Genomic DNA, 26,109 nt, shown 5'->3' with positions numbered 1-26,109 from the left:
CACACAGTCTCCCTCTCAGCTCCTCCACTTCAAATGCTCCTCAGCTAACTCATGCGTTCAGCAAAGCTTTTGTGCTCATCGAATCAGCGCCCTTGTTAATCAGCGACCCTGTTTGCAAGAACAGCGCGCGAGTCTGCAGAGCTGCGAGCGGCTCTGTTGCGTAATTTGCTAATTTTTTTTTTTTTTTTTTTTTACAAATTAAAAAGTCATTTGAAAGACAGTTTAACAGGATAAACTTTGTCGATCTTTCCATCTCACTCATAATTACTTAATATTAGTTGAAAGTTATTCATATGAGGCCACTGATGTCATACTAAATTATTAAAGGATAGGCAGGTGTCCGTATGAGCAGTGAAAGAGGTTTTTTCCCTCGCTGTGATCGTTCCTCCTGTTCATACTGGCTGTTAAAAGATCCTTCAAATGTGCTTTCAATGTAAGTGATGGAGGCCAAAATCCACATTGTGTCCACACAGTCATTTAGAAGTTGATGTGAGGCTTATATCAAGTAGATATCGTCCACATTTACAGACTCTTAAGCATCAAATTCCCTCTTTGTGTTTCCCTGTTAAGCTGCGGTGGAAGTATAGTAACAAAAAGAGGCATTTTGGCACTAAAAAGACTGTAAGATATCTACTGAAGCTTCATATTAGCTTCAGATACATTTTTGTACAGACTCTGGGTTTTGTCCTCCATCATTTACATTATGAAGGGATCTTCTAATGAACAGGAGGAATGATTACAGCAAGAATCATCTGGTCTCCTCACTGTTGATTTAAGGCAGACATGAAAAACTGTGAACTCGTCCTTTAATGTGCAGGTTTTAGATAAAATTTGGTTTATTTCTCCAACATTTTACAGCTGCTTGACAACTTTAAAGTAGCTGTTTTGGTGATTAAAGGCAGATCTTGGCAGGAAAATCTTTTTCTCTATAAGCTTCTGGCAGGTGAGCCAAAAATGTTAATTCACCCAGCGCAAATATAATCCAACCTACTTTACATATTTATGGTATTTTGACTGTATATGAAGCCTCGAGGTCAGACTCAAGGAGGGAATCTTTCTCAGGCGGAGTGGAGTTTCCGCCGTGAATTCCCTCAGTCTCTCCTTGTGCATGTGCATGTAAAGTGCGCCTGCGTGCATGTCGGATACATCCATCCATTCATGTAAAGAGAGCTTTTTTTAGGCAACATCACAAGTTTGGTCATGTGGTAAGGTAGTTGCTCGCTGAACAGATCCCAACAGAGGTCATTTGCATAATGAATTCACCACACTGCTCCCTGCCAGAGCCTGCTGGAGATGAGGCTCTGAGATAGACCTGTCTTCTGTTTTGTGTGTGTGTGTTAGTGTGTGTGTGTGTGTGTGTGAAGGGTAGTGTGGTGTTTGAAGAATTGAAGGCTCAGGCTCATGCTGACAATAGGATGGTGTTGAGAAAAATACAAAGGGCTGCGTTGCTTTGGGTGTGTCCCTTGTTACCCTCCAGAGCCGGTTGCAGCAGCAGTTCATAAGTTCAAACTTAAACAACGTCCACAAAATCTGAAAACGCCGGCTTGGCGTTGTAGTGTGCGCAGGGGAAACGTATCTTTGTGGAAACGTTGTCATATCGTTGATAAAACAGATGGTTGCGGTAGCTTTTCATTGGAAGATGTAGGAGGACAGAATGTCAGGAGGCTGTCCATAGTATACGTTTCTTCTTCACTGGTTTTCTGTGGTTGAATAAATGAATAATTATCGTTGGTTAGCTTAGCATAATCTGAAATGTTCTTTTCACTGTAAACTGCATGAACACTACTAATCCTAAGACTCACGTCTTTCTCCTGGTGCACAGATAGAAATAAAACAAAGTCAGACCTACATTCTTGATCTACTTTACACGAGACGTCAGAAACTTCTGCAAGTTAAACTGAGCTGAAGAAACACTTTGAGGTCTGACTGAAGCTGGAAGACTCACTAAAAACAGACTTGAATACACAACATTAAGTCTACAAACAACCTATAATGAAAAACTCTGCACTGCAGGAGCCGGTGTTACAGTAGACAGTACTTTCTTCATTCAAAAAATGATCTCTGAATGCAAAATTGTTGTCGACTTCTTGTGATGTAATTTCCAGAATGAAATCGTATATTTAGACGAATGCGGTGGTTACTGTGCAATAAACCTGCAAAATAAAGGGACTGAAAACTGAGCAAAAACAGCTTGAAGTTCAAATGGTTGAAGTCACGTTTGAGACAATCATTAAAACAATCATGTATTGATTTTTGTCCTCTGCGGCCGCACCCTCAGTCATCTCATTAAGTGAATGAGAAGGCTGCGTTTTGAACACTTTCTACGATCAGTTTTAAGCAAACAGAAGACAGTCGGTCCGCCAGGCAGACAGCTCTAGTTCGGCCACTTCACCTGCTGTAATCTCCAGATTTGCATGACGCCACAAAGCTTATGTGTTTGTTTACACTAGAAAACAACGTATGTGTGTGTGTGTGTGTGTGTGTGTGTGTGCGTTTTTGCATTTTTGTGTGATTGGGATTCATTTTCATACACAGTTCGTGACCTGAGTAGGTTTTTTTTTTTTTATGAATGGAGGATAGAATCACAATAACCCTCACAAGCACACACATCTTTACTAGCATGTGCTAGAAGATCATGAGCCTGCAGGGAAAGCTCAGGGCAGCAGGAAAGTTGCAAGGAGCCGTAGGACTTAAATTGATGTGTGTGTGCATGTGGGTGATGTTAGGCAGCAACATACAGGTTCAGTTACTCGGTTATGGAGGCTTTGGTCAGCTGTAGAATGAATGACGGGGGTGTCAGCTGTTAATTTTGCTTCCTTTTTATAGTTTTTTGTTGCTGTCCTCCAGTATTTCACTGCTATTGCTTGATGTCTTTGTCTTACAGTTTGGATGCTCTGTTATGGTGTGTGTGTGTGTGTAATGATGCTGATGTAGAATGAGAGTGTGCGCCGGTTTCGGTGCTTTGTTCTAAATTGTTTGCAGGCGCTGTAGCTGGAACAGAAACGGTGATGTAGACGAGGACAGAGTGTTCAGAGAGCGGTTGGATGTATGTCGCATGTATGACAGGTGGACTTCAATTCGATTGTGTGATGAGGGTGATGCGCCATGTTTCCCCACATACGGCTTTAAAGATGATTGAGTCGATTGTTTGCCTTTTGTTCCGGGTTATTGAAAATAAGAAAGTTAAAAAAAAAAAGAAACAGCAAAAATGTGCAAATAAACAGAAACATCCAAGCATGCATACATGTAAAATCACATGTACATACACACATACTGTACAAATACAGTGTGTTCATCCTTCAGACCCCCGGCGGCCTTTGCAATGGACGTCACATGTATGGTGTTTTTTTTTGTTGTTTTTTTTCTATGTGAATATATGATTTACATAACTGTCCTCTGGTTGGTTATTTAGTAGACCCTAACTAACCAATCAGGTGCAGGTACTGCCCAACTGGGTGACATTTCAAAAAGTCACACCACATTGAAGTGAAGCATGGCTGCAGTACGTCAGGGCCTTCAAAGTAAGTAACTTTTATAACAGCATTATATATATTTTTAAATATTTATTTCTTTTTGATGCATTAAATATAATATTTAAGCATTGCATTTTTTATTTTAAGCTTTATATATCTAATAGCACAACAAGTTTTTGATTTTTTTTAAAATCATTGTCCATTATAGTGGTCATCAGGTTTAAAGAGAGAAAGTCTTTTTATATTATGAAAATTAAGTTTTGACATTAAAAACAAGGTATTGGACCACAGGCCCAACTATGATGATAAATCAGAAGATGTAGGGAAGCCAGTCTGTTCAGGGAAAGTACGACAAACGCAAGGTGCACCTGTGTTTTGTGACTCACAGGAACTGTTTCAAAGGCTGCTCACTGAAAGTGGCCACAACGGCCAACATGCGACGTGAAGCAGAGTAGCGGACTTTTAACGGCCGTTTAGCTGGAGTTTACAGATTTAATTGACTATATACTGTAACGTGTGTGTGTCTTAACGAGGATAAATTAACTAAAGCCGACTCTGTGGGTGAGTACTGTCAAAATGAAAAGTTCCAAGCTACTTGTAATTACAATTTAAATTCTAAATTAAGAGTTTTATCTATTGTAAAGTAACAGTGGGACACAGTTCGTTGCATTTGCCATTAATTTTATTACTTTATGTGATTTTACATAAAAATATCCCAACTAATATTGTCAGATTGATTGCAAACATGAAGCCTAACGTGCATTTATTTTGTTGTGGAAAGGGTATTCATTTTTTTTTTCTCTGTTGAGGTCTTAAAAAGCATTAAATTTGATTTCAAAAAAAGTGTGCAGCAACCCTGTAATATCCCCCCCCCCCCCCCCCCCGCCCACCCGCCCGCTCTGTCATGAATGAGGCTATAAAAATGTTAACAATATGGCGTCTGAAACCGTCCAGGAATAATTCAGCCAAACACAACAGCCAGACGTCTCTCAATAAACACACTAATTGCACTGCGTGGCATTTTACATGCGGCCGCGTGCTGCAGTCATTATGCTCATGGCCTATTTGGAAAAGCCTGTCAGTTAAAATGGAAGTAGGTAATTGTTTGAATTGACTTGGCTTTTTTTTACCCTCGTGCGTTCAGGGGGCTGCTCATCTCCATGCCAGCGCATAATGACTGGATAAGACAGAGGGGGAATCAGGCGTAATTTGCTCCTATTAACTCTGATTAGAATCTGTTGCACTGCTGTGATCGCGGCTAAAAAAAAAACACAGCGCCGATTTTTCTTCTTTAATTATAACATTGATTACCCAAAGTAAAGCTTTTAAACGAGCTTTGTGCACAGAGCTTCTTTTATAGAGGAGAGGAGCTGGTGGAATATGCAAATATCAAGATTCATACATATATATATATTCATATTTGCTTTTTTTTATTAATGCTAGATATTTGCTTGTAGACTCCAGCCGGCTTTGGTGCAGCCCTGGGCCTCTGGGGGGTTATCAGGAGGAAGGGGGAGGCTGGTTGTGGGATAGTGAAGAGTGTAGAGGAGTATGGGAGAGGAGGAGGAGGAGGAGGAGGAGGGGTGTTTTGAAGATCTCCTCCCTCAAGGTTAATTATGCACTTATTGTTATGTGAAAGTCAGGCTTTCACCTCTATGTGTCTGCTGCCTTCAGGATGGAAATGAAGAAAAAATAGGTAATTATTTATATACAAAGCAGCGCAGTATAATGAAACCGCGAGAGGTGGGAGGGGGAAAAGGGTGAGGGGGGCAGAGGGGGGGAAGAGGGGAAGAAAAAGAGGGAGAAAGAGGAGGGTGAGGAGGTTGAAGTTTGCATGTTTTAGTTTCAGCTGCTACCATTCGGCTCTAAATGTCTTCATGACTAATCTAGGCAGGATCTGTAAAAATAGTTTATCTATTTCTGCACACTTGAGGTGTGTGTGTGTGTGTGTGTGTGTGCACTTGCAAAGGTCCAGCAGCAGCAGCAGCAGCAGCAGCAAGGAAAGAAAATAGTCTCACAGGAAAAAACACTATTATTAAACAGGCATACAGAGAGCGTTTGGGCCACAGAGACGTTCGCTGTTCACAGTAGCATCACAGGAAAAAGCCTCTCCCATGTTGACAAGTTGATTTACTTGCCAGAAAAAATCCACAGTTGTTTATTTGATTCGGTCAGGACTTCTGGAGTCCGAAGCCATGAGAGGATTTTTTTTTTTTTTTTTTTGATTTGGTCTCGTAAGTCAATTATGTATTTAAAATCCTGAGCAGCCTCCGTGGCGCTAACTGTCAGCCGTATATATCCAAATCTGTGATTCGGAAAAGGGATTATTACAAGTATAATAAGAAGGTTGAAAGCACTTTTTCTAAATAACTCGTATGAAGTGTGTTTCCAAAGCAAACTAGAAAAGAAAAGTGTTGTAAAGAACTACAAAGTGCTTAAAAAAAGAAGAGAGAGAAAAAGAAGATTCAGCCTTCAGTTTTTATGGCAGTATATGAGAGTTTGATAGTGCTCCAAAACTCTTGTGTTAGATTTTCACATTTTGATGTATAATGTGTGTGTGAAGGATGACTTTTTTTTTTTCTTGGCTTAAAAACCACAACGTCTCACTCTGTTAATAGCATCACCCACTTTAGCCTTCCAGTAAACTACACTGGACTGAAAAATAGAAGCACATGTACTCTTAAGAGGCTGCACATTTTGAGATTATTCAACACTAAAGAAATGTTCAGAATGAAACAGAAAGAACTCCAAAAAAGGCTAAATGTAAAAGTGAAGTGAAGTGAAAATGAGATTTCTTATAATGTTCTTTAACTGGGCTGTCAAACATGTGAAATATGTGTGTGCTAAAGCCAAATTTGAAGCATCGAAAGGGTTTGAAGTGTCAGTTTAAGTGTTAAGTTTTTTTAGTTCAAGTGTTCAGAACTGTTACTACTTTTATCAGGAGTGAAGACGTGTCAGGATACGATGAAAATGACTGATAGGTCATCGTTTACGTCACGCAAAAACGCTTAAATGTCATTAATCAGAGCAGCTCGTCACACGACGGTAAGGGGAAAAACCCCAAAACTTGTTTTTACAAGTAGGGAAAAGCAGAATCGAATGCAGAGCAGATTAGCAGAATGATTCGTTTCACTATCAATTAATCTGGCAGTTATTTCTTTTTCAATGAAATGTCAATGAAAAAGTCACCACTTCCCCTTGTTTCTTTAAACTACAAGTCCAAAACCCCAAAGTTCACTATTATATAAGACAAAGAGAAGCAGTGAATCGTCATTTTAGATGCTGTGAACAGAGAATTTCTAGCATTTTTTTCACTATTTTTACTTGGAAAAATGACTGAAATGAGTCATCGATTATCAGAATATTTACTCATGTCTGTCAAGAGTAAGAGCGTCAGCAGTCAAACATCAGCCTCAAGTTTTAGTTTTAAGAGTGTGATGTGCATCAAATTGAAGTTTGTGTAAAGTTCAACGTTGATCAGAGAGACGTTTTCAAGTCATTATAATCATATGTTGTTATTGCAAAAAACATCTGGCAGTGTTAGAAATCAAAAGCTGACATCTCTCAGTATTTTAGACCTTTAATTCAGCACTTTATAACAGCTTCAAGTCTTCTTAGTTAAGTCTCAACAAAAACATCTTGTCACTTTGGCAAAAACGAGAATTTTATCCATTTCAAAGTAAATCTACAACACAGTCAGATGTGCAGGTGGTAAAGGGCTCTGAATCAGTTGAACTCTGCTGTTTATGTGCTTCGTCTCAACCGTTAGCCAAGACTGGGGGAATGTAAACAAACTACAACCTTGACAAACGTGGTAAACAAGGTCAAAGGTCAGCTTCCTCTCTTGACTCAAAATCTTTATCAAAACTATAAGAAGCAAAGATGTGGCTTCCTTATTTGTTCATTATCAAAAGGTCAATATTAAAGGCTTTACATTGGAAATACACGTCCAGTAAATTACAAGGAAACCGAGTAAAAGTAAACAAAATACATATTCTGAGGAAAACAGGCTTGTATGTATATTTCACTTTCACTTCAGTTGCTTGATGCTTATCAGCACTGCAGGGAATGACACTTCTCATTGCGTGTTGTAGTCATTTTGTAACTCTGACTCATTTGGCAACATTTCAGTGACTCCAACAAGTGCCTGCATTTGTGGAGGGTTTTTTGTGTGTGTTTGTGTGTGTGTGTGTGTGTTTGTGTGTAAGTCGCTGACTAACAGGAAGAACATGGAGGACACTGAAGGCCACTCAGCATCTTCCTTGGAATTAGAAGCAGTTTGGAGAAGAAGGAGGAGGAGGAGGAGGAGGAGGAGGAGGAGGAGGAGGGGGAAAGGGATAAACAGGAGGCTGATATCGGGAATGAAGGGCAAACGAAAAGCGAAGGAAGCACACGAACGCAGGAATTACATAACACTGTTGCACTGTGGGAAACAGGAAGCAGACATAAACCACATGTCCCTATGCAAATTTGCTGGAACTTGGATTTTTTTTTTTTTTTTTTTTTTTTTTGGCGTGGATGTGTGAGCGTTCGTGTGTGATGTGTTCTTGTACCGGCGATGTCGTGGGGATTCACCTCCTATGTGGGGATAAAAAATCTGATCCCCAGGAGGTTAACGAGGGAATGGATTCTCTCTTCTTTCAAGTACAAATGTTAGTTTGCATGATTGATAACAAGATTAATGACATGCAACCCCTTTACTTTAGGGTCAATGATTCCATACAGTAGAGACAGTTTGTTAGAATTACATCCAGGAGCTGTTTTTTTAAGTATTTTGGGTCGTCATTCATCAGCAGATCGCAAGTCTGTTGAAAGTCTTTGAGGTCTTTAGATTAGAGCTGCGACGATTAATCGATAACCTGACAGACGGAAAATGAATCAGCAGGTTTTCATAAAATTTTTAAGCAAATATTTCCTGTTTTCAGCTTCTCAAATGTGACAGTTTGATTTTTGCTTCGTCATATATGACAGTGAATCGAGTAACTGAAGGTTTTAAGACTGTTAGTCGGACAAAACAAGCAAATTGAAGATGTTCTCGTGACTGCTAAGAGGTTGTGAATGCAATTTTTTTCACTATTTTTCAAGCGTTTTATAGACTAAACAATGAATCGAGAAAATAATCTGCAGTTTAATTGATAATGAAGATAATCGGTAGTTGCAGCTCTACACTCTGGACGCTGACGAATAAAGTTTTTTTTCTTTCCAAGCTGCGTTAACAGGGTTTTTTTTTACATGACAGAAGTCCTTTAGTACAAAGGCCTGATAATGAATCATTAAACGAAGGCTGTGAGGCTATAAAAGTCCTGCCTGTTGTGTCTTGTCTATTATTTTACGAGGTAAAAGTCAAACCAAGTCCTCATTTTTGTGACTCAAGTCTGACTCAAGTGAAGAGCTGCATCTAAAGATTAATCTGTTCATTATTTTTCTCAATTAACCAACTTATTGTTCGATGTATAAAATGTCCAAAAATGGTGAAAAATGTCAATCACTGTTTCCCAAAAGCCAAAGGTGACGTCTTCTTTTGTCCCGACCAACAGTCCACAAAGATATTCAGAAAATATTGATATTAAGGAAGCTTGAATCAGAGATTTTGGACAGGTCTTCTTAAAAAAATGACTCAAAACATTTAATCAATTAATAAAATAGTTGCCGATTCATTTTCTGTCAATCAGCTAGTCGTTGTAGCTCAGGTAGTGGATATAGTTGAGGTGAGGATACGCCTTCAAGTCAATACAGTGTCCTCACAAATGACAAAAAGTGTGTTGGTGAGAAAGACAGATATTTGTCTCGACTGATGTAAGTGCTGTCCATTAGCGTCATAGACATGTTTGGTTTCTTATTTATTGGGTAAACAACTCTCAAGATTGTTTTTAAAAGAGGAGATCGCTCTCAGCCGGATTTGTTGTCTCCTCAGTTAAAAATGACTCTGCTGCTTGCAAAAAGGGACGCTGTAGTCACTGTAGCTCGCAGTAAACAAGGTTGTCTGCAATGAGGACAAGTCAGAAAGCCGAGAGAAAAATGGGAAGGAAATGCTAACGATGAGTCTATTAACCATCCAGGCAACTGTTGTGGTTAATCTGACAATATTACGGGGTTTTTTTTTTTGATTTCTAAAACCTCATCAAACCTACACAGGTGTTTTCCCTTATTGTGTTTGATGAGACGTCTCACAGAGAGCTGCGTTCAATTCACATCTCCTGTCGCACCTGTTAAGGCGGGACGACTGCTATCATTCCTATTGATTCTATGACTAAGGTGACCTCAAGTAATCCCTGTTATAGCTCAAATCAAACAACTAAGCAGAGGTTTAATCAGCCAGAATGACTGAAAGCACATGTGTGGGTGTGCAGAAGTTCCTGATTTCAACCCATTAAATCACATTCAAACTGAACAGAGGATATTACTACACTTGGACATGGATTGATTGTATTATAGCATATGTGTTTTTATCAGATTCCTCTATTTGTCCATCTGATATTTTCATTAATATTAGTGTTCAGACTGGCGGGAAAGTTCTCGTTCTTTCTTTCCCCTTAGATCAGTTTCATAATGTCACGTTGAATCTGACGTTTTCAGTTCTGATTTGCTCTGCTTTGTGGTCTTAAACCTGAAATGAATCTAATTTGCGGCAGTTTGACCTCAGTCTCGACAGTCATTTTGGATTCATGCACTTTTAACCGCTCATTAACAGAGGAAGTTACTAATAAAACTAAATCAACTTTTGATATTCTGAACTTCTGGATGAAAACCTGTTTCTGTTCCCGTCACCATTGTGAAACAGCCACAACTGCTCCACAGAAAGCTGCGACTACACGTCTTTTGTTTTCTGTTTGCTCAGATTTGCAGCTGTTTTTTTAAGCATATTAACATGGAAATGACACCATTCAAGACCGCGTTTGTCAGCGTCTTTCATTCTGATGTGTTTCCTCCCGCAGAAACCGTCCAGATGTGATGTCTTTTCTTACTCTTCTTTTGCATATGCAAGCCTAAAAAAAAAACAATCTCAGCTATAATCAGATTTGAGCGTTAAGGTTTTCAGTGTGATTGAAACCATTGAGGCTTCAGACAGAAATAATGTCACCTAAAGAAATCTCAGAATACTGGGATTTTCCTCTCCCTTCTTTTGCATAAAAACGATTCCATTCAGAGACACTCGTCCTTAAAATATTTCACATCTGTGGTAGAAAAGCTGTGTGTTTGTTTTTTGCAAGTATATGCATGCACTTACTTATGCATGCTGTTCTCTGGCGACTACACTTAGCAGCGCACTGCGGTGGCATAAAATAACACTTTGATTGTCTGCATGGTTTTTTTCAGTCTCTGTGTTGTGTTTTTTTTTTTTTTTTTTTTTGTCTCTTTACAGCCATCAAGGAGAAATACAACGACTGGACCGAGTTCCTGGTTCAGGACTTGACCGGCTCCAGGACGGCACCGGCCAACCTGCTGGAGGGGGTGAGCGAATCATATCTTCTGCCGTTCAGAAACAATTCCCCGGAAGCTAAATATGATGCTATAAAGGAAGAAAGAATAAAGACAAACAGCCTTATTTTGAATAAAAGCAACTTAGGGCTGCAACTAAGGAGGAGAATATATTTTGTTTTTAGTTCACTGCAAAGAAAAACGTGGGAATTTGCAGTTTCTTATTTGAAAACAGTGAAAGTTGTTGCAGTTAATTAATACATGTAGACTTTTTAGTAGCAGTAGTTGTGTAATAATAAAAAAGGATGACAAAACACTTGCACAGATCAAACTGGTAGCAGCTTTATTGATTTGGAGAATTGTGCAATCACTTTGTAATCCTATTGTATTGTATTTATTGGGATAATGTGCAGTTTTAAACATAAATGTTAACATTTGATGTACTGCACCAAGAGTTAGCTTTAAAAAGGTAGTTTTCATCTGCAGTCCCTTACAAATAAAACATATAAAAGCACAATAAAAAACAGTACAAAGCAAAAAAAACACACAGGACACATAATACAAAGCTACAAACAACAGCACATCACATACACCCACAATGTCAACTAGAAATCAATAATGTAACCTTGTCAAATTAAAAGCAAAATTATTTGAGAACTCAAATTCACATCATGAGCTGCTCTTCTCCAGCTCACATCACCTGCTCTTGTTTTCATCAGGGGCTAAAACTTTATTTTTATCCTCAACGATTGAGATCATCAGCCCCGTTTATTCATATTTTTTGGCGAGAGACTTTTCTGAAAAACACATCAGCGCCTGTAGTTGCGTAAAAAATGAGAAAATGTAGTTATGCAAGTCATAAGGAAGCCAGCGAGGCCCATATCAGATATCAAAGGAACTACTTTGTGTCTGTGTCTGTTTATCTTCTCACTGAAATCTAATAGCTTGTGTGTGTGTGTGCGTGTGTGTCACGTACAAGTATTTATTGTTTAAAATAGTTGAAAGTAGAGAGGAAGTTTCTGTTGTCCTGATACATTTGCTGATACATTTCTATCTGGAGTTTCTCACGTCGTAACTGCGTCTCTCCTGAGACAACACTCCAGTTTTTTTCCCGGGTTTCTCTTGTATTTCATGGGCATCGCCTTCCTGTCGTGTTGTTTCCCATAATTTGCACGTCCCTCAAACTTTATGATGAATAATCGAGGGATGAGTAAGTTTTATATGTTTGTCTGACGTTGCCCACGTTGTCAGATCGTCTATGAAACACGTCCAAACACTGCACGCAATTTCAACCAATCTGTCATCACAACCTGGCAACCCACAACCTGATTCAACGGACGACTTGTATGTGCAGCTGCTCTCTGTGCAGAAAAAAAAAAAAATCCAAATGCACTTGCAAATTTAAGCAGAGTGGGACTGAACAGTTTCCATTTATATCTGCTAGTCACCAGGACGGTGGTCATGCTTTTTGCAAAGCCTGTAGGAGTTGATTTTAATATAGAGTATGGGTGGCAGGTATGTAATGACCTTTGTTGCAGTTCCTCTTTTTCACATCACTTCCTTTTTAGCATCACTGAATGTCTACTTTACTCTGTGTGTTTCTGACAGTTGGATGTGTTTGAGTGGATCAATACTTTAAATAAGATCATTTTATTTAAACAGGAGGCCCAGTAAGTAACACATATATCATCACCTGGAGACGTATGGGTGATATGGAAGTTTAACTTGAAAGTTTCTTTCATCATTAGAACTGATTGGTCCGATGACTGAAACGTTGTCTGTTTAAATTAAGTATTTTCTGCATCGGCTTCTTTTGAGATTTCTCTGCCAATTATTACTAAAAAAACACCATAAATGTCCATTTTTGGGCTCGTGAGGTTCAGGTGAGGAGGCTAATTAACTATCCTGCCTTGATACCTGTAGATCAGATGGTACGTCTGGGTGGAACTAGGAGAAAAAGCGTGGCTGATACCTTTTTTTTTAATTCAAACCATAACATAAATAAGATATTAACTTCCTTGTTTGTTACTTCTCACCTTTTTTCACTGACTTTCACTAGAGGTGCAGGCTTAAAGGACGTGTTCACAGTTTTTCAAGTCCATCTTAAAACAGCAGTCAGGAGCCCACATGAACATCAAAACATGTTTTTCTTGCTGTAATCGTTCCTCCTGTTCATGCTGACCATTAGAAGATCCCTTCATAATGTACTTACAGTGTAAATGATGGAGACAAAATCCACACTCCTCCTCCTGTGCAAAAATATCAAGTGGATATCTGACACATTTACAGTCTTTTTAGCATCAAATTCCCTCTTTGTGTTTCCCTGTTTAGCAGCGGTGGAATTATAGTAACAAAAAGAGGGACTTTGGCACTAAAAATACTCACTCACACACAAATCTGGACGACTGAAGCTTCATATTAGCTTCAGATAAACATTTTTGCACAGAAGGAGGAAGAAAAACCTGTTTCAATGTTCATTTGAGTCTTTTTTGGGCAGACTTGAGAAATTGTGAACCTGTCCTTTAAAGATTCAGCGTGTAAGAACAGTGATTCACTGCAGCCCCTGAGGTACAAAGTGATATTATGAGACAGGACGGGGCCAGAGCTAGCTGGTTAGCATGCTAACTACAGTAGAGAGCTCTGCAACATAATACATATCGGTCTTTGAAATGATGTCAAAACTGTTATTTCTTCACATTCTTTTGATAATTTTAGTTAATTTGATCTTAACTCAACCAATAAACCAGTGACTTTGCCTTTAGAGCTGTCCTGTGTCTTAGAGATTCTTGAATAAAGTAAAAACTCTCTGTCTGTCTCTCTCAGCCTCTGCGAGGTAAGAACACGGTGGATCTGATCGTCGACGGCTCTATTTTGGAGCTTCAGGACGTCTCGGATCCTTTCCTTTACTGGCCCGTCCGCGTCGTCCAGAACGTCGGAGGGAGGCTCCGTCTACGCTACGCCGGTCTCTCAGACGACCACCGGGCTCAGGACACCTGGCTCTTCTACCTGGATGTTAGGCTCCGCCCCCTCGGATGGGCTCTGGAGAACAGTTTCGCCTTAGAGCCACCCACAGGTGATCATCTAATCTGCTCGCACCTTCTTGTTTACCATCCGCCTGAAACTACCGTGGTGACAGGAAGGAACTTTGAATTTCCTACAATTTAATTACAGTGTATATGTGAAGCTTAATGATACTTAATGAGTAATGTGTGTGTGTGTGTTTGTGTTTAAAGTGTCTAAGGACTGCAGTTTTTCGAAATCTGATGCCAATAATTTCATGCTGAAGATGCAGAAAGTCAATAATATGAGACAGACTGTGAATCTAATGATATTCAGGCTCAGTGAGGGACGACTGCACAACGTTTCCAAATACTGCAATCATGTCAATTTTGGAAGATTATGTGCAAAACATGATGCACATGACATGATGCAACAGTGCAGTCATATAAATAAACAATGCATGTTGGGTTTGGATGTTTTAACACCATGTTAGCATAAAGCTGAACAGCAGAAAATATATTCGAGCTGCAGCGATTAGTTGATTAATCCAAAAAAAATTGTTGTTTTTTTAGTATTTTCTGACATTTTATAGAATCGGTTGAAGCTGGGGTAGGTAGTGTTCAGCAAAACAAACAAAAAAATTCTCTTCTTTTGCAATTCATGCAGTCCCGTCACTTCCTATCCGTCAGCAGGAAGTGTTATTAAGTCATTAATGGCCTGCGTCAGCCACAGAAACTGGAATTTTTTTCTTTTGCATTGTCGGGATGTACAGAGAATTTCAACAAATACAGCAATAAATGCATCTATAATACATAACCTACTCAAGCTTTAATGGAGAAAATAAGAGGCAACTAATCTATAATGAAAATAATCGCTAGTTTCAACTTGGAATGTTGTCAAATGATTTTTTTTGTACATTTCAAGAGACTTAAGTGGAAATTTAGTGGTTTTCAGTCACTGAAAGTCTTTTTCTTCACCTGTAACAGCTGAGGAAGGTTTTGAATTCGATTTGCTTTTACAGAAGATGCTAAAGAGTATTTCCATAATGTTAATGGAGTTAATAAAATCAAGCCGGTTTAGGACTCTTCAGGTGTTGCACAGAGACTTTGGCTCATGAGAATCTAACTCGTGTATCTTATGTCTTTAATCCTCAGAGCTCAAGTCTCTGAAGAGCGCCTCCGACTGGCAGCAGGCTCTGGAGGACGCTCGACTCGACGGACAGACAAGTCCTCTGCCGCTCGAGGTGTTCAAGGTGAGACTCGCATACACACATCTCTGCTCTCCACACAGTGTGTGTTTGTGTGATTGTGTGCAGTGTTGGCACTCAGCCAGACTGCAGGATTACCAGGGCGAAATGAGCTGTTTTTTTAACTGCTATTACCTCTATTGTCTTTGACTGATTGATGATATAAAACTTAGAGAACAAATGATAATTTCCTAATAATTTCCTGGAAAGATGTATGTAATTTGGTACCAATTATAAGGAAATAGGAATAATAATAAAGAAAAGGCCAATTTAAACCCAAGTAAATATTAAGGAAATGTTATTAGAAACTTTATTCTCTACATACTGTATGTCGATTTGTAAAGACTACAAAAATTAGGTGAATATCTCTATAAATGATGACAAAAAAAATCCATAAAAGAAAACTTATACAGTGCATCACAAAACCTGGCAAACTCTTAAAGGCAAAAGAAGTTTAAGACTCATGAGAGCAAATCATAACTCAGAGTGAGAGGATTATGATTTTTATTAACTTCCTAAATGTGCAGCCCTTATGGTAACACTTGGTGTCTGGTGCAGGAGGTCTTTCTTTCTTAAAACAAAACAAAAACCACTGATTTCCAGATAGTTTAGCATGAATATACAAAGAACCAGGCTGTTAGCATGAGTGGATGAGCTGAAAAAACAAACAAATGACAGAAAAAAGGAAAAACTAGCATCTATTTTGGTGTCTGCGTGTGTGTTTCTTCCTAACGATCAGCACCGGCCTGAGATATCACTGAACTGGGAACACTTTGCCTCATCGAGGTGCTTTCATTCATTACCTGCCCACCCAGCAGGGTTTGCATGACCTACATTGTCTTCATGCATGTGTGTGCATTAACAAAAATGGAGCACAATTTGTCTAAAAAAGTCTTGACTTTATTGTGTCAGGACCACGTAGACCTGCCCAAGCACTCCTTCAAGACGGGGATGAAGCTGGAGATGGTTTCTCCGTGGGAGCAGCTTCAGATCTGCCCCGTTTCTGTCACCAAGGTGAGTCGGACTGAAGTCTCATCTGAAAAAAAAACTATCAAGCAGACTCCTCCCTCGAGCTTTCTTCTTCTTTATTAATGTGACGGTAGATTTGTAACCATGTTTGCCAAGGAGGCGGCCTTGTTCCTCAAGTTTGTGGATTCTACTGAAATTCCACCTTAAAAAAGACTCTTTAGGGAATTCTTGGGTATTTTATCTCATCGGTATCCCAGTAATGCTTCAACTCAAAGTATTTCCTACTGTAAATTATGGAATTTTCCCTTTTTTTCATAAACAAAACTACATCTAGCTTGCAGCTTTACATGCTGACTGAAATATTTAAGAGTTGTTTGTGCTTCATAATAAATACAAATGAACATGAACGCTTAATGTGACATGACATCAAATGCTGTTTTATGAGTAATGAGCTTCCAGTAGAAAACATTTTGTGCCAGTGTTCACTAGTTTAAGGATACAATAGCATCCTTAAATCCCCCTTTTTTTTCTTGTAGCTAATTGTTGATGTTCAGAAGATTGTGATTTTCTAAACAGAAATAGGAAATGTAGAGATTTTTAATGGTGATATTGCATGCTATACCAAAATAAAGAAGAGTATCTACATTAAAATTTGTGAATGTTACAATCAAGTTTTTAAATTTTCTACTTGAGAAAAGCTTGAGAACACATCTGGAGGCAAGTTAAATACTTATATGCTATAAATTCACAATGAAATATTCTCTCCATTTAAAAATTAATTTTGGCCCTTTTTTGCTTCCATATATAACCATAAAAAGAAGATGAAGAAGAATAAAAACGATCAGATTCATAGTGCACTCCTGAGATCAAAATGTTTTATTACAATGATGATCAGGGATAATCTTCTCTTCTCTTCTCTTCAGGTCTACAATGAGATCTATTTCCAGGTCACGCTGGATGACCTCTCTGTTGACGTTAAGCCGCGGTTTGTGGTGTGCCACACCAACTCGCCAGGCATCATGCCCGTCCAGTGGTGTCTGAAAAACGGCGCTGGCCTGGAGCGTCCCCGGGGCTACGAGGGCCAGGACTTCGACTGGGCCGACTACCTGAAGCACAGCGGGACTGAAGCGGCCCCCGACGCCTGCTTCCCTGATGTAAGAACGAACCGAACACCCCTTTTAAAGCATTTGTCCTTTCTGATGCAGTGACGCTCAGTAGAAATACCAGTTTTTACATTATCAGACTGAGCCTGATCATTTCTGGGAGCAGTTCAGTGGGTGAAAATCTATTTTGGAAACCAGATATTGTGTGCAGAACATCAATACCGATCCATGAACTGAAACAGAACCCTGCTCTGATTTTCTTACGGCGCCTATACACTGTGCTATTTTGAGCTGTGAACAGCAGTCCTACATCACACTATGATACACGTCCGCTGATGGCCACTTTACAGATCTGGCAACCGGAGACAGCTTCCCTACAAACCAATTAATCAAAATATATCATTAAAATGATGTAGTATACGTCGGCCAACACATCACCAAAAGTTCAATACAGTGCAGACGAAAACCATTATTTCCAGTGGAGAGAGAGAGTGGTGGCTGTGGATTCTCAGGCAGCTGCAGAAGCCATAACAGTGAACACTACGCTGGTTTTCCACCAGGTTTTCAAGCCAAAGTTCCACCGAGTTAAAACTTTTCCCTCACATAAGCAGACTTCCTTAATGAGATTCTAGCCTTGACGAGACAGTGGCGATAATTTCACTGTAGAGAAAAATGGAGGAAAAGTGATGTAGCATCTCTGAAATCATGAAGTTATATAGCTTCTACTCTCCAATACTACCGGGGACTTTGGTTAAAAGTCTCTCTAATATCTCGAATATTGTCCTTCTTCACTCACTCAAGTTTGAAACTACCATTAAGTGCCATTTTTTAAATACTGTAAGGTTAAAAAACAACAAAACATGATGTGTTTCTGCTTGTATTTACATTGTATGCTACGTCACAATGGTATTGTACAATCTGACACCTGTTTACAGGCCTTTTAAGAGGAAAATCAGGGTTAAATCGGTGTGAATATCTTGTAATCGAAGCCTCGCTTTAGGGTTATCTCAGGTTAAATCATTGTCCTAAATGTAAAATAAACTCTCTCTCTCTTTCTCCTCTGTCTTTCTCCTTCTGTGCGTGTGTGTGTGTGTGTGCATGCGTGCGTGCAGACATGGCAGAACAGAGGCTTTGCCAAGGACATGTGGCTGGAGGCGGTGAACCCTCACCAGCCAGCGGAGGTGTGTGTGGCTCAGATCACACAGGTCAGAGGACGCCTGCTGTGGCTCCGACTGGAAGGTAAGATGTGTGTGTGTTGGGGTGTGTGTGTGTGTGTGTAAGAAGGATTAAGTGTCAGAGGACTCCTGCTGTGGCTCTGAGTGAATGTAAAAACCTGTGTGTGTGTGTCGGCTGTCTACCTGTCTCCAGGTGTGGCGAAGCCCCTGTCAGAGCGTATCGTAGACGTCGAGTCCATGGACATCTTTCCTGTCGGCTGGTGCGAGGCCAACGGTTACCCTCTGACCCCTCCACTCAAACCTGTCTGTATGTACACACACACACACACACACACACACATATATTTCCCTGAGTGTGACAGTTTGATGCAAACTCTTTCTTTTCCACAGGCCAGAAGCAGAAGAAGATAGCAGTGGTCCAACCGGAGAAACAGTAAGAACAACAAAATATTCATCTATCAAAACTTTTTAAAGCTTTATGCAGATATGTTTTGAAGCCGAAGCTGCCAGTATTAAACGCTGAGAGAGCTGAAATCCGCTCCTTTTTCGAGTTAGCGTCATTGTCATCAGCTTCAGCCACACAATATGCTGCACAGACACACGAGAGATTAAAGAAAATCTGAATAAATGAGCGGAGAAACATAACGAATGCAGATGTTTTCCCCCAAATAATGTGAATCATGTGTTATGTCTTTCACAACCACTAGATTAAGGATGCGACTAACATTTATATTAGTCATCGGTTAATTTGACATTAGTTTTTGGTCCATAAAATGTCAGAAAATGGTGGAAAAAAAGCCCAAACTAATGTCCTCAAATGTCTTCGTTTATCCCAACCAGCCTGAAGGCACACAGCTACACACGGCCGTTTGTCTCTTTTCCTTTTTCTGCTCTCACTTAATCACCAAGAACTCCCCAGAAACCAGAAAATGTTGATGCAACGAACAAAAACACAACGCTGAACACAAACAAACCCGGGATGGTATGCGCTAGAAATGCTACAGATAATGATGATGTACCGGCTAAACAAACAAATGACAAGAAGTTTACACTTTAAGTTACTTTTATCATTATTACGCCTCCTATAAAACTTGTTTTCTGAAGCCTCGAAGCTCTAAGTGGATGTAATTTTTAGGACAAAGGGTTCGCCCATCACTAGTTGCCAAAGATGTCTCCAGATTTTATTACTTTTTATTAACTTGTCCCCCAGAATGTGAGAAATTTCCCAATTAATTAAAGATCCCATCTAAAGACACTTTATTTCTGCAGTTTTTTTTCATCATTTAGAGCACAACTTCAATGAATCTCTGGTGGATTTTTAATTGTGTTTTTCTCTCCTTGTATGAACATTTAACACTCTTTTAAAAACAACCGTCCGACGTGTTAAATGGAAAATGAAACTCACATGTTTCTATAAACCGATGTATCACTCTAACCCGACCGCACCCGTCGTCTGTTTCACTTCAGCACGGTCAGAAAAAAATTGTTTCATTCACGACTCTCTGGTTTTTTTTTTTCTATCTTCCACCTGTGAGCCAAAAAAAAAAAAAAAAAAAAAAGGTTTCCTCAGAAAAACCCTCGAGGGGTTTTTTTTCTTCTTCCTCTCTGTCACGCCGAAGCCATTAATTGAAACAGTGGCTTTTTTAGAGCAGAAATTGCTTTTCCCGGGGCGCTGATTGATTTTGTTGACAAATGACATGTTATACCGTTGGCTGGCGAACGAAGCCCCGGGAATACGAGGAAGGGGGGGGGGATGGCGGTCGGAGAGGCGGGAGAAATATGAGGTCTTCAGCAGCACTTTGTCAGCTCTCTCATCTAACCACTAATTCCATTTCTCACCTTCGGGGGAATCCTTTCATCAATACTTTCCCGCCACCCCCCCCTCCTCTCCCTTTCCTCCCCGCCGCCGCTTCACCTGCTTCTAAATCTGTCGGAAACCGTAGTAGCCGTTTTGTCGATTGATCAGTCGAATGAGCGATCATTTGGTTTTTGTTTCCCCGTTGGATTAGATCAGCTGGATAATTTTATTGATTACTTTGACAGGATTGATTGCCTCTCTTTCTCTCCCCCCCCCCCCCCCCCCCCCCCCCTCCTGCAGGTTGGCTCCGTCCCAGCCGCTAGAGACGGCTCCCGTCAGCCACTGCCAGCCCGTCGCCATGGATCCAGGTAATCAGAAGCCACGTTACACATGATTTATCTCCAGTAATTAATGCTAATGAGGAGGTATGATGAGGGGGGGTTGGGGTGGGGGGGGGGGACCTGGGCTCTTCAGATTCTCCTGCACAGTTTGTGATTTCTGAGTGCTTCGTCTTCCTCTTAAGCTCCTTTCAGACATGAAAAGGGCTCCGTTGACTGTTTTATTTGGCGCTCAGGCGTGGGTGTCAGTTAGGTAAATGTTTGTTACGGCTTGATTCAGACATGACAGGACATTTACTGAATGATGCGTAATGCTGGCGTGATATTTGGCATCTGGAGTGTGAGCAGCAGACATGAAGGTAGAAGAACGTTTCTGATGCAAAACTGATGGATTTTAAAAAGTTTCAAGAGGGACACTCACCCCTGTTTCTCACACTAAACCCCCCCAGAAAGATCCTCATCAGTTTCATCATTTATTAGACTGTATGAGTGTATTTTACTGTCTATTGGGACTAAAACATGTTCTAGTTGAATGAAAATTGAAGATATGGGAATGGATAGATGGTGGGTTTGATTATTATTGTGACTTTAAGAGGGTTTGTTTTGCTTTTGGCCTCTAATACTCCACACTGCGAGGGGGGGAAAAAACCACGAATAATCGCCTTAAAGGTGTGAAATTGGCTCGTTCACAGTGTTTCTTGATTCACTGAAGTTATTTTTTTGTGTGCGTAAGGGTTGCAAAGCGATCTTAAGATTGGAAAAGATGTGTTATTATCCGTCTTTGTGAGTATTAAACCCCTGTGACGTCGTGATCCTTACGTTAATCTGACATTTAATCCAAACTTGCGTGCCGTGTTTGACGTATTAGGCAAGCGTTCATTAAGATTACCGTTGTAACTTTTTGCATAAAAGTGAACCCGGGAGCTTTTTCGGGCACATTCGTGTAATGAGGTGCATGTCTGAAAGGCATTTTAAGAGCCCAACCCAAAGAGAAACACACTTGTTTATATACAGGTGATGAAAGTGATACTGGAAGTAAATTATCCCCCTTGAGGAAAAAGTAATTGAAGACACTGAAGACAGATTGTTGTGAGTGTCTGGTTTGATAAAAAGATTATTGAGCAGCTGAGACAAGATGCAACTTGTGGCTAACGTTTGCACTTTGGCCCATTAAGTCTCACTTCCTCTTCAGTGAAGATATTTTTTCTCTCTGTGTGTGCTTGTAGAATATCGTTTAAAAGCCTCGCTCATCATAAATGCATTAGAAAGACGAGAGGTTAGTGTAGCTGCAGCGGAGCTACTACAGTATAGTATGTTTGGCCCGTCTGAGGCGAGAAAAATACACCCAGAAACAGCAACACTGAGTACAAAATATGACATCCTGTTTTTAAAAACCATGGTGAAGGGTTTTAAGATCAATCTCTCAGTAAAGGAAACTTTCATTGTTCTACAACTCGGTTCTTATCTTTTATAGTTTTAACATAACAAGTCAACTTATTTTACCAAAGACACGGCTTTCCAACACAAGCAGAAAACGCAGGATCTAAACCGTTTATTTGGAATAATTGGATTTATTTTATTTGGTGCTGAAAATTAATATGAACATTGACATTTGTTGTGTGTTCTGTGCAGTTTTATACATATTGCAGAGATTTCAAGTGTGTTTTTATTTGTTTTCACTTCCAAAAGCCTTCAAAAGCCTGAAATAAGTGGGTTTACTTGGAGTTCTGGTCTGTCTGCCCAGTAGAATGAGCTGTAAAGCAACCAGTGCTGCTGCAAACCAGGATTTTAATAAATTTAAAATATTATAACAGATGGGATTAAAGCCAAAATGTAGAAAACAAGGCCCAAATAAGTACTTGGAGGGATACTTGGATGCATTTTGGCAGCCAAACTAATACTTAATAGAGATAAATCAATAAATGATCAGTGACCTCACAACTCAGGATACGGTTGTACATTTTACTCCACCACACACATCCTCCCCTTATTGTCTCTACAATGTTTTGTTTTGAGTGAATCTGCATGTAAACAACATGTATGTTCAGGCACAAAGAGGGCTGGGGAGGTGGAGGGGGGGTGAGCGTAGTTTCCATGAAACCCTTTGCCCTCTTTTCCAAGTTCCCCGTCTAAAAAAACACCCACTCGCTCATGCATATTCATCACCTCACCTAATTACTATTCACCCCTGGCGGTGTGGTTCCAGGTGCCGGCGGTAGTCAGGGGCTGCAGGAAGGGCGGAGTGCAGCATGCTGCATCGTTCTGCAGACCCTCGGTTCATGTCAGAGAGAGGAGGGGAGGGGGGGGAGGTCACATGAACAGGACGTACTCGTAACCCAGTTTGACTCTGCTTTCACCTACATGGCAAAAGGCTGAAAGTTAACAGAGAAAATAAATGGACTTAGAAATTACAATACTAGAAAAACAAACATTCAGCTTTTAGGCAGTAAAATAAGAAATGTTAGGTATTAAAAGTCTGGTGAGAGACTTTTAAAAAAAAACATGCTCTGTGGCCAATCATACAATAAATATGCCAGAAAAAACACTGAAGTCAAGTTTTCTGGAGCTTTCAGACACATTTTTCAGCTTTTTCAGCTTTTTCAGTATGATGGAAATTACAAATGAAGTAAATTTTATATTCATATCCCACCATTCACTGACGAAGGCCACGAGATGTAGCTTAAATAAACTGTATTCTTTTTTCTTCTTAAAACTCCTGTTTCAAAGGTCAATAATGAACCTTCAATAAATTCAGTACCGATCAAACTGCATCAAAGCAGCGTATTGAAGGAGGACATGATCACATTGGCTCCCAGTTAATTTAACATAGAATCTTTATTAATTACAAATAAACTGCATGAAAATCAGAGAAAATTTACTGGTGAAATTGTTGCATCATAAGTTTTTACGTCTATCACATCTAATGCGAATTTAAAACCAGTTATCTCAATAAAGTTTCACATCATAAAAAGAACAAATGATGGTTTGACAGTTTAAATATGAGATTTTTTTTAATTTCTCAGTTTTTTCATGGAGTTAATCCCTCTAAAAAATCTCACTGTTAATGTTTCTGGGTGTATTTGAACCTGCGTCCGGTGTGCTTCTGTGTTTTGTTGTGGTCGCGTGGTTTGATTCTGCACCGATCACTGAGACCAGAAGCTGCTTAAACCTTTGTGGTAAAGTGGGATAAAGCCTTAACTTTTGCTTTTTACTTTCTCTATACAGTCTGTTGTTTCCGTCATTCATTCATCCAGTCATGTTCTGCCATTTTTATTATTGCAATTGAATAAATAAATCTTAAATAAGAACTAAAAAGTGCAGTTTTTTTCACTTTTATCATGAGATCTTTGACCCTTTACCTCCCAGTCCATGTTCATGTGTGTTTTTGTTGCCATGACTCAATGCGGTGATGATTAATTTCCCCAGCAGGCATTCAGGATATGCTTGTTGTTTTTCTTGCATGAGTTGTTAAAAAACCCCCCAAAAAACCTTCTTATGAGAGATTCATATCTGATTTTATTGGCTTAACTTTAATGTGTGCAAACTCTCATCATCATACTTCTATTTATGCGCTGCTTAACATTTCTGCGTTTGACCTTTCCTCCGTCAGGCACAGCCAACGGAAGATACTGCTGCTCCAAGATTTATGTCAACCACCGCTGTTTCTCAGGCCCCTACCTCAACAAGGGACGCATCGCGGAGCTGCCGCAGGCCGTCGGACCAGGAAAATGCACGCTGGTCCTCAAAGAGGTGGGCTGATGTCAGAGGGAGGTGGTGAGGGAGGTGGGGAGGTGGGAGGGGGGGGGGGGGGGGGATGAAGAGTAGCAGGTTTAATCAAAGAGTTACACACTTTCAAAGGGAGAGGAGGGTCGGCAGAGATTGAAAGAGGGAGGAGGTGAAAGATGGAGGGCGAGACAGCGATGTCTTGTTAACCACCTGCAGTTTCCCAGCAGTGCCTTCATTTCAATGTGAGGAGCTGTCAGTCAAGTGTGTTTACACATACACACCGTCGCTGCCGCTCAGAAAAACAGCCTCTTAATTTCTCTAGAGACTGTTTGTGTGCGTGTGTGTTTGTGCGTGCACGTATCTATGCGCCATGTGTGTGTGTGTGTGTGTGTGAACATGCAGTTTCTAGCGTGATCTCTGCGTTTGTCCTCAGTTTTTGTTGCTCCTTCGGTTTTCTACAGTTACTGTGATTCTTCTGGTGAATTGTTCCATTTATTTTATTATTTTTTTTAATCTTAAGCGTTGCTTTCGCCTCCAGCTCTTGAGCATGCTGATAAACGCCGCCTACAAGCCTGGACGAGTCCTGAAGGAGCTGCAGGAGCTGGAGGATCAGAGCTGGGACTGCCAAGAGGAGACCCTCAAAGCCAAGTGAGGAGACCAAAAATACAAAAAAAAAACATGCAGTGGAACAGATTCTTCCCCCTTTTTGATTTGCTCATTTTCTGGTTCTGAGACACATTTCTATAATTATTAAACCATAAATTTGATTCTCTATTGGCTTTCATGCCTAACATATTATAAATCATAATAAACCCTCACATCTGTCCCACAGTTAGAAATCAGTATCAGGCCTCGCAGAAGAGCCTGCTGGGTTTTTTTTTTCCCCCCCTCTCTGTCCCTGAGAGTCCATCTTGCACCCCTCTATGTTATTTTTTTTTGTTGTTGCTGCAGTGGTTTGTGTGAGGTCTGCATTTCTTCTGCTGCTGGCTGCACGGAGCCAAATTATTCCACAGCTTCAGGCTGCACACTCAGTGTTTTCTAATCAAAAACTCGCCCATTTTTCTGGCTTAAACGAGAAAGAATCGGCCATAGGTCATAAGTTCTTGTGGTTTACCTGCAGCGGCCGACGGAGCACAGCGATCACATTCATGCATGAATGTTTTGACAACTTGACAAAGGGGTTACTTTTAATTTTCTGGGGGCTCTTATTTGCCAAAAAAGCCTCTGGTGTGAACAGTGTGGAAAGTAAAAGCTGTCTGTCATTATCACCGTGATGTGATCCAAGTCTAATTTAGGAGATGAATCACTTTCATTAATGTTGGTTTTGTCCTCATATTGTTATGGTTTTCTAAAAAGGTACTGAAGGAAGAAATATAACTAAATTTAACCATTTTTATCAATATTTGTAAGTTTTGTCATGATGAGGAATTTCCTTTCTAGCCTACAGCAAATATTTAACCTGCACATGTCTGTGATAAGAACTGTAATAAGGCCTTTTTTTTATGGGGTCTATTATTATCTGAATTCATATTTTTCCTATAATAATTTCTTCCAATGTTTCCTGGAAAGAACTTGGTATTCATTACAGGCACCGTTTGTTTTTCCTTAAGTTTTGTAGAGTTTATAAGCTGTTGCTAATGTCCATTTAAACCCAAATTAACATTTATTCATCGTTCATTTATTGTATGAAACTTAAGTCTTCACATATGTTGAACTGTTTGCTTGAACCTGCTGTTCACTGACTAAAAAAAAGACTTTATTTTACATATAACTAGTGTCAAGATTCACTTCTTTCCAGGAAGCTTCACAGGGAATTTATTAGGAATGTGTGGACCCTTTTATCTAACAGAATCTAAATTTCT

The 26,109-nt window shown here is 39.9% G+C and overlaps 1 protein-coding gene and 1 long non-coding RNA gene across 8 annotated transcripts in view; one reads left to right on the top strand and one right to left on the bottom strand.

The window, feature by feature from the left end:
• The window catches only part of sfmbt2 (Scm like with four mbt domains 2), a 56,197-nt gene that overhangs the window by 23,926 nt on the left and 6,162 nt on the right, over positions 1–26,109 (top strand). For both annotated transcript variants that reach the window (XM_067581347.1, XM_067581348.1), the window contains 11 exons: positions 10,837–10,925; positions 13,716–13,965; positions 15,047–15,144; positions 16,051–16,152; positions 17,031–17,261; positions 18,323–18,449; positions 18,579–18,692; positions 18,776–18,818; positions 20,484–20,551; positions 24,132–24,271; positions 24,786–24,895. In XM_067581347.1, the coding sequence (XP_067437448.1) occupies positions 10,837–10,925; positions 13,716–13,965; positions 15,047–15,144; positions 16,051–16,152; positions 17,031–17,261; positions 18,323–18,449; positions 18,579–18,692; positions 18,776–18,818; positions 20,484–20,551; positions 24,132–24,271; positions 24,786–24,895 (1,372 nt within the window). The remainder of the gene's footprint in view (positions 1–10,836; positions 10,926–13,715; positions 13,966–15,046; positions 15,145–16,050; positions 16,153–17,030; positions 17,262–18,322; positions 18,450–18,578; positions 18,693–18,775; positions 18,819–20,483; positions 20,552–24,131; positions 24,272–24,785; positions 24,896–26,109) is intronic.
• Positions 16,096–26,109, bottom strand: part of LOC137175591 (uncharacterized) — a 63,761-nt gene continuing 53,747 nt past the window's right edge. The window contains exons 3-5 of one of the 6 annotated variants that reach the window (XR_010925646.1): positions 22,693–22,783; positions 18,569–18,690; positions 16,096–16,174 (exon numbers count right to left, since the gene is read on the bottom strand). This is a non-coding gene — a long non-coding RNA (uncharacterized lncRNA). The other 5 variants (XR_010925647.1, XR_010925645.1, XR_010925650.1 and 2 more) reach the window with 5 other exon arrangements.

Source organism: Thunnus thynnus, chromosome 23, assembly GCF_963924715.1.
Source record: "Thunnus thynnus chromosome 23, fThuThy2.1, whole genome shotgun sequence".
Classification (NCBI taxonomy): Eukaryota; Metazoa; Chordata; class Actinopteri; order Scombriformes; family Scombridae; genus Thunnus; species Thunnus thynnus.
Note: the sequence above shows the minus strand (reverse complement) of the source record. Positions and strands in the feature narration are given on the sequence as shown.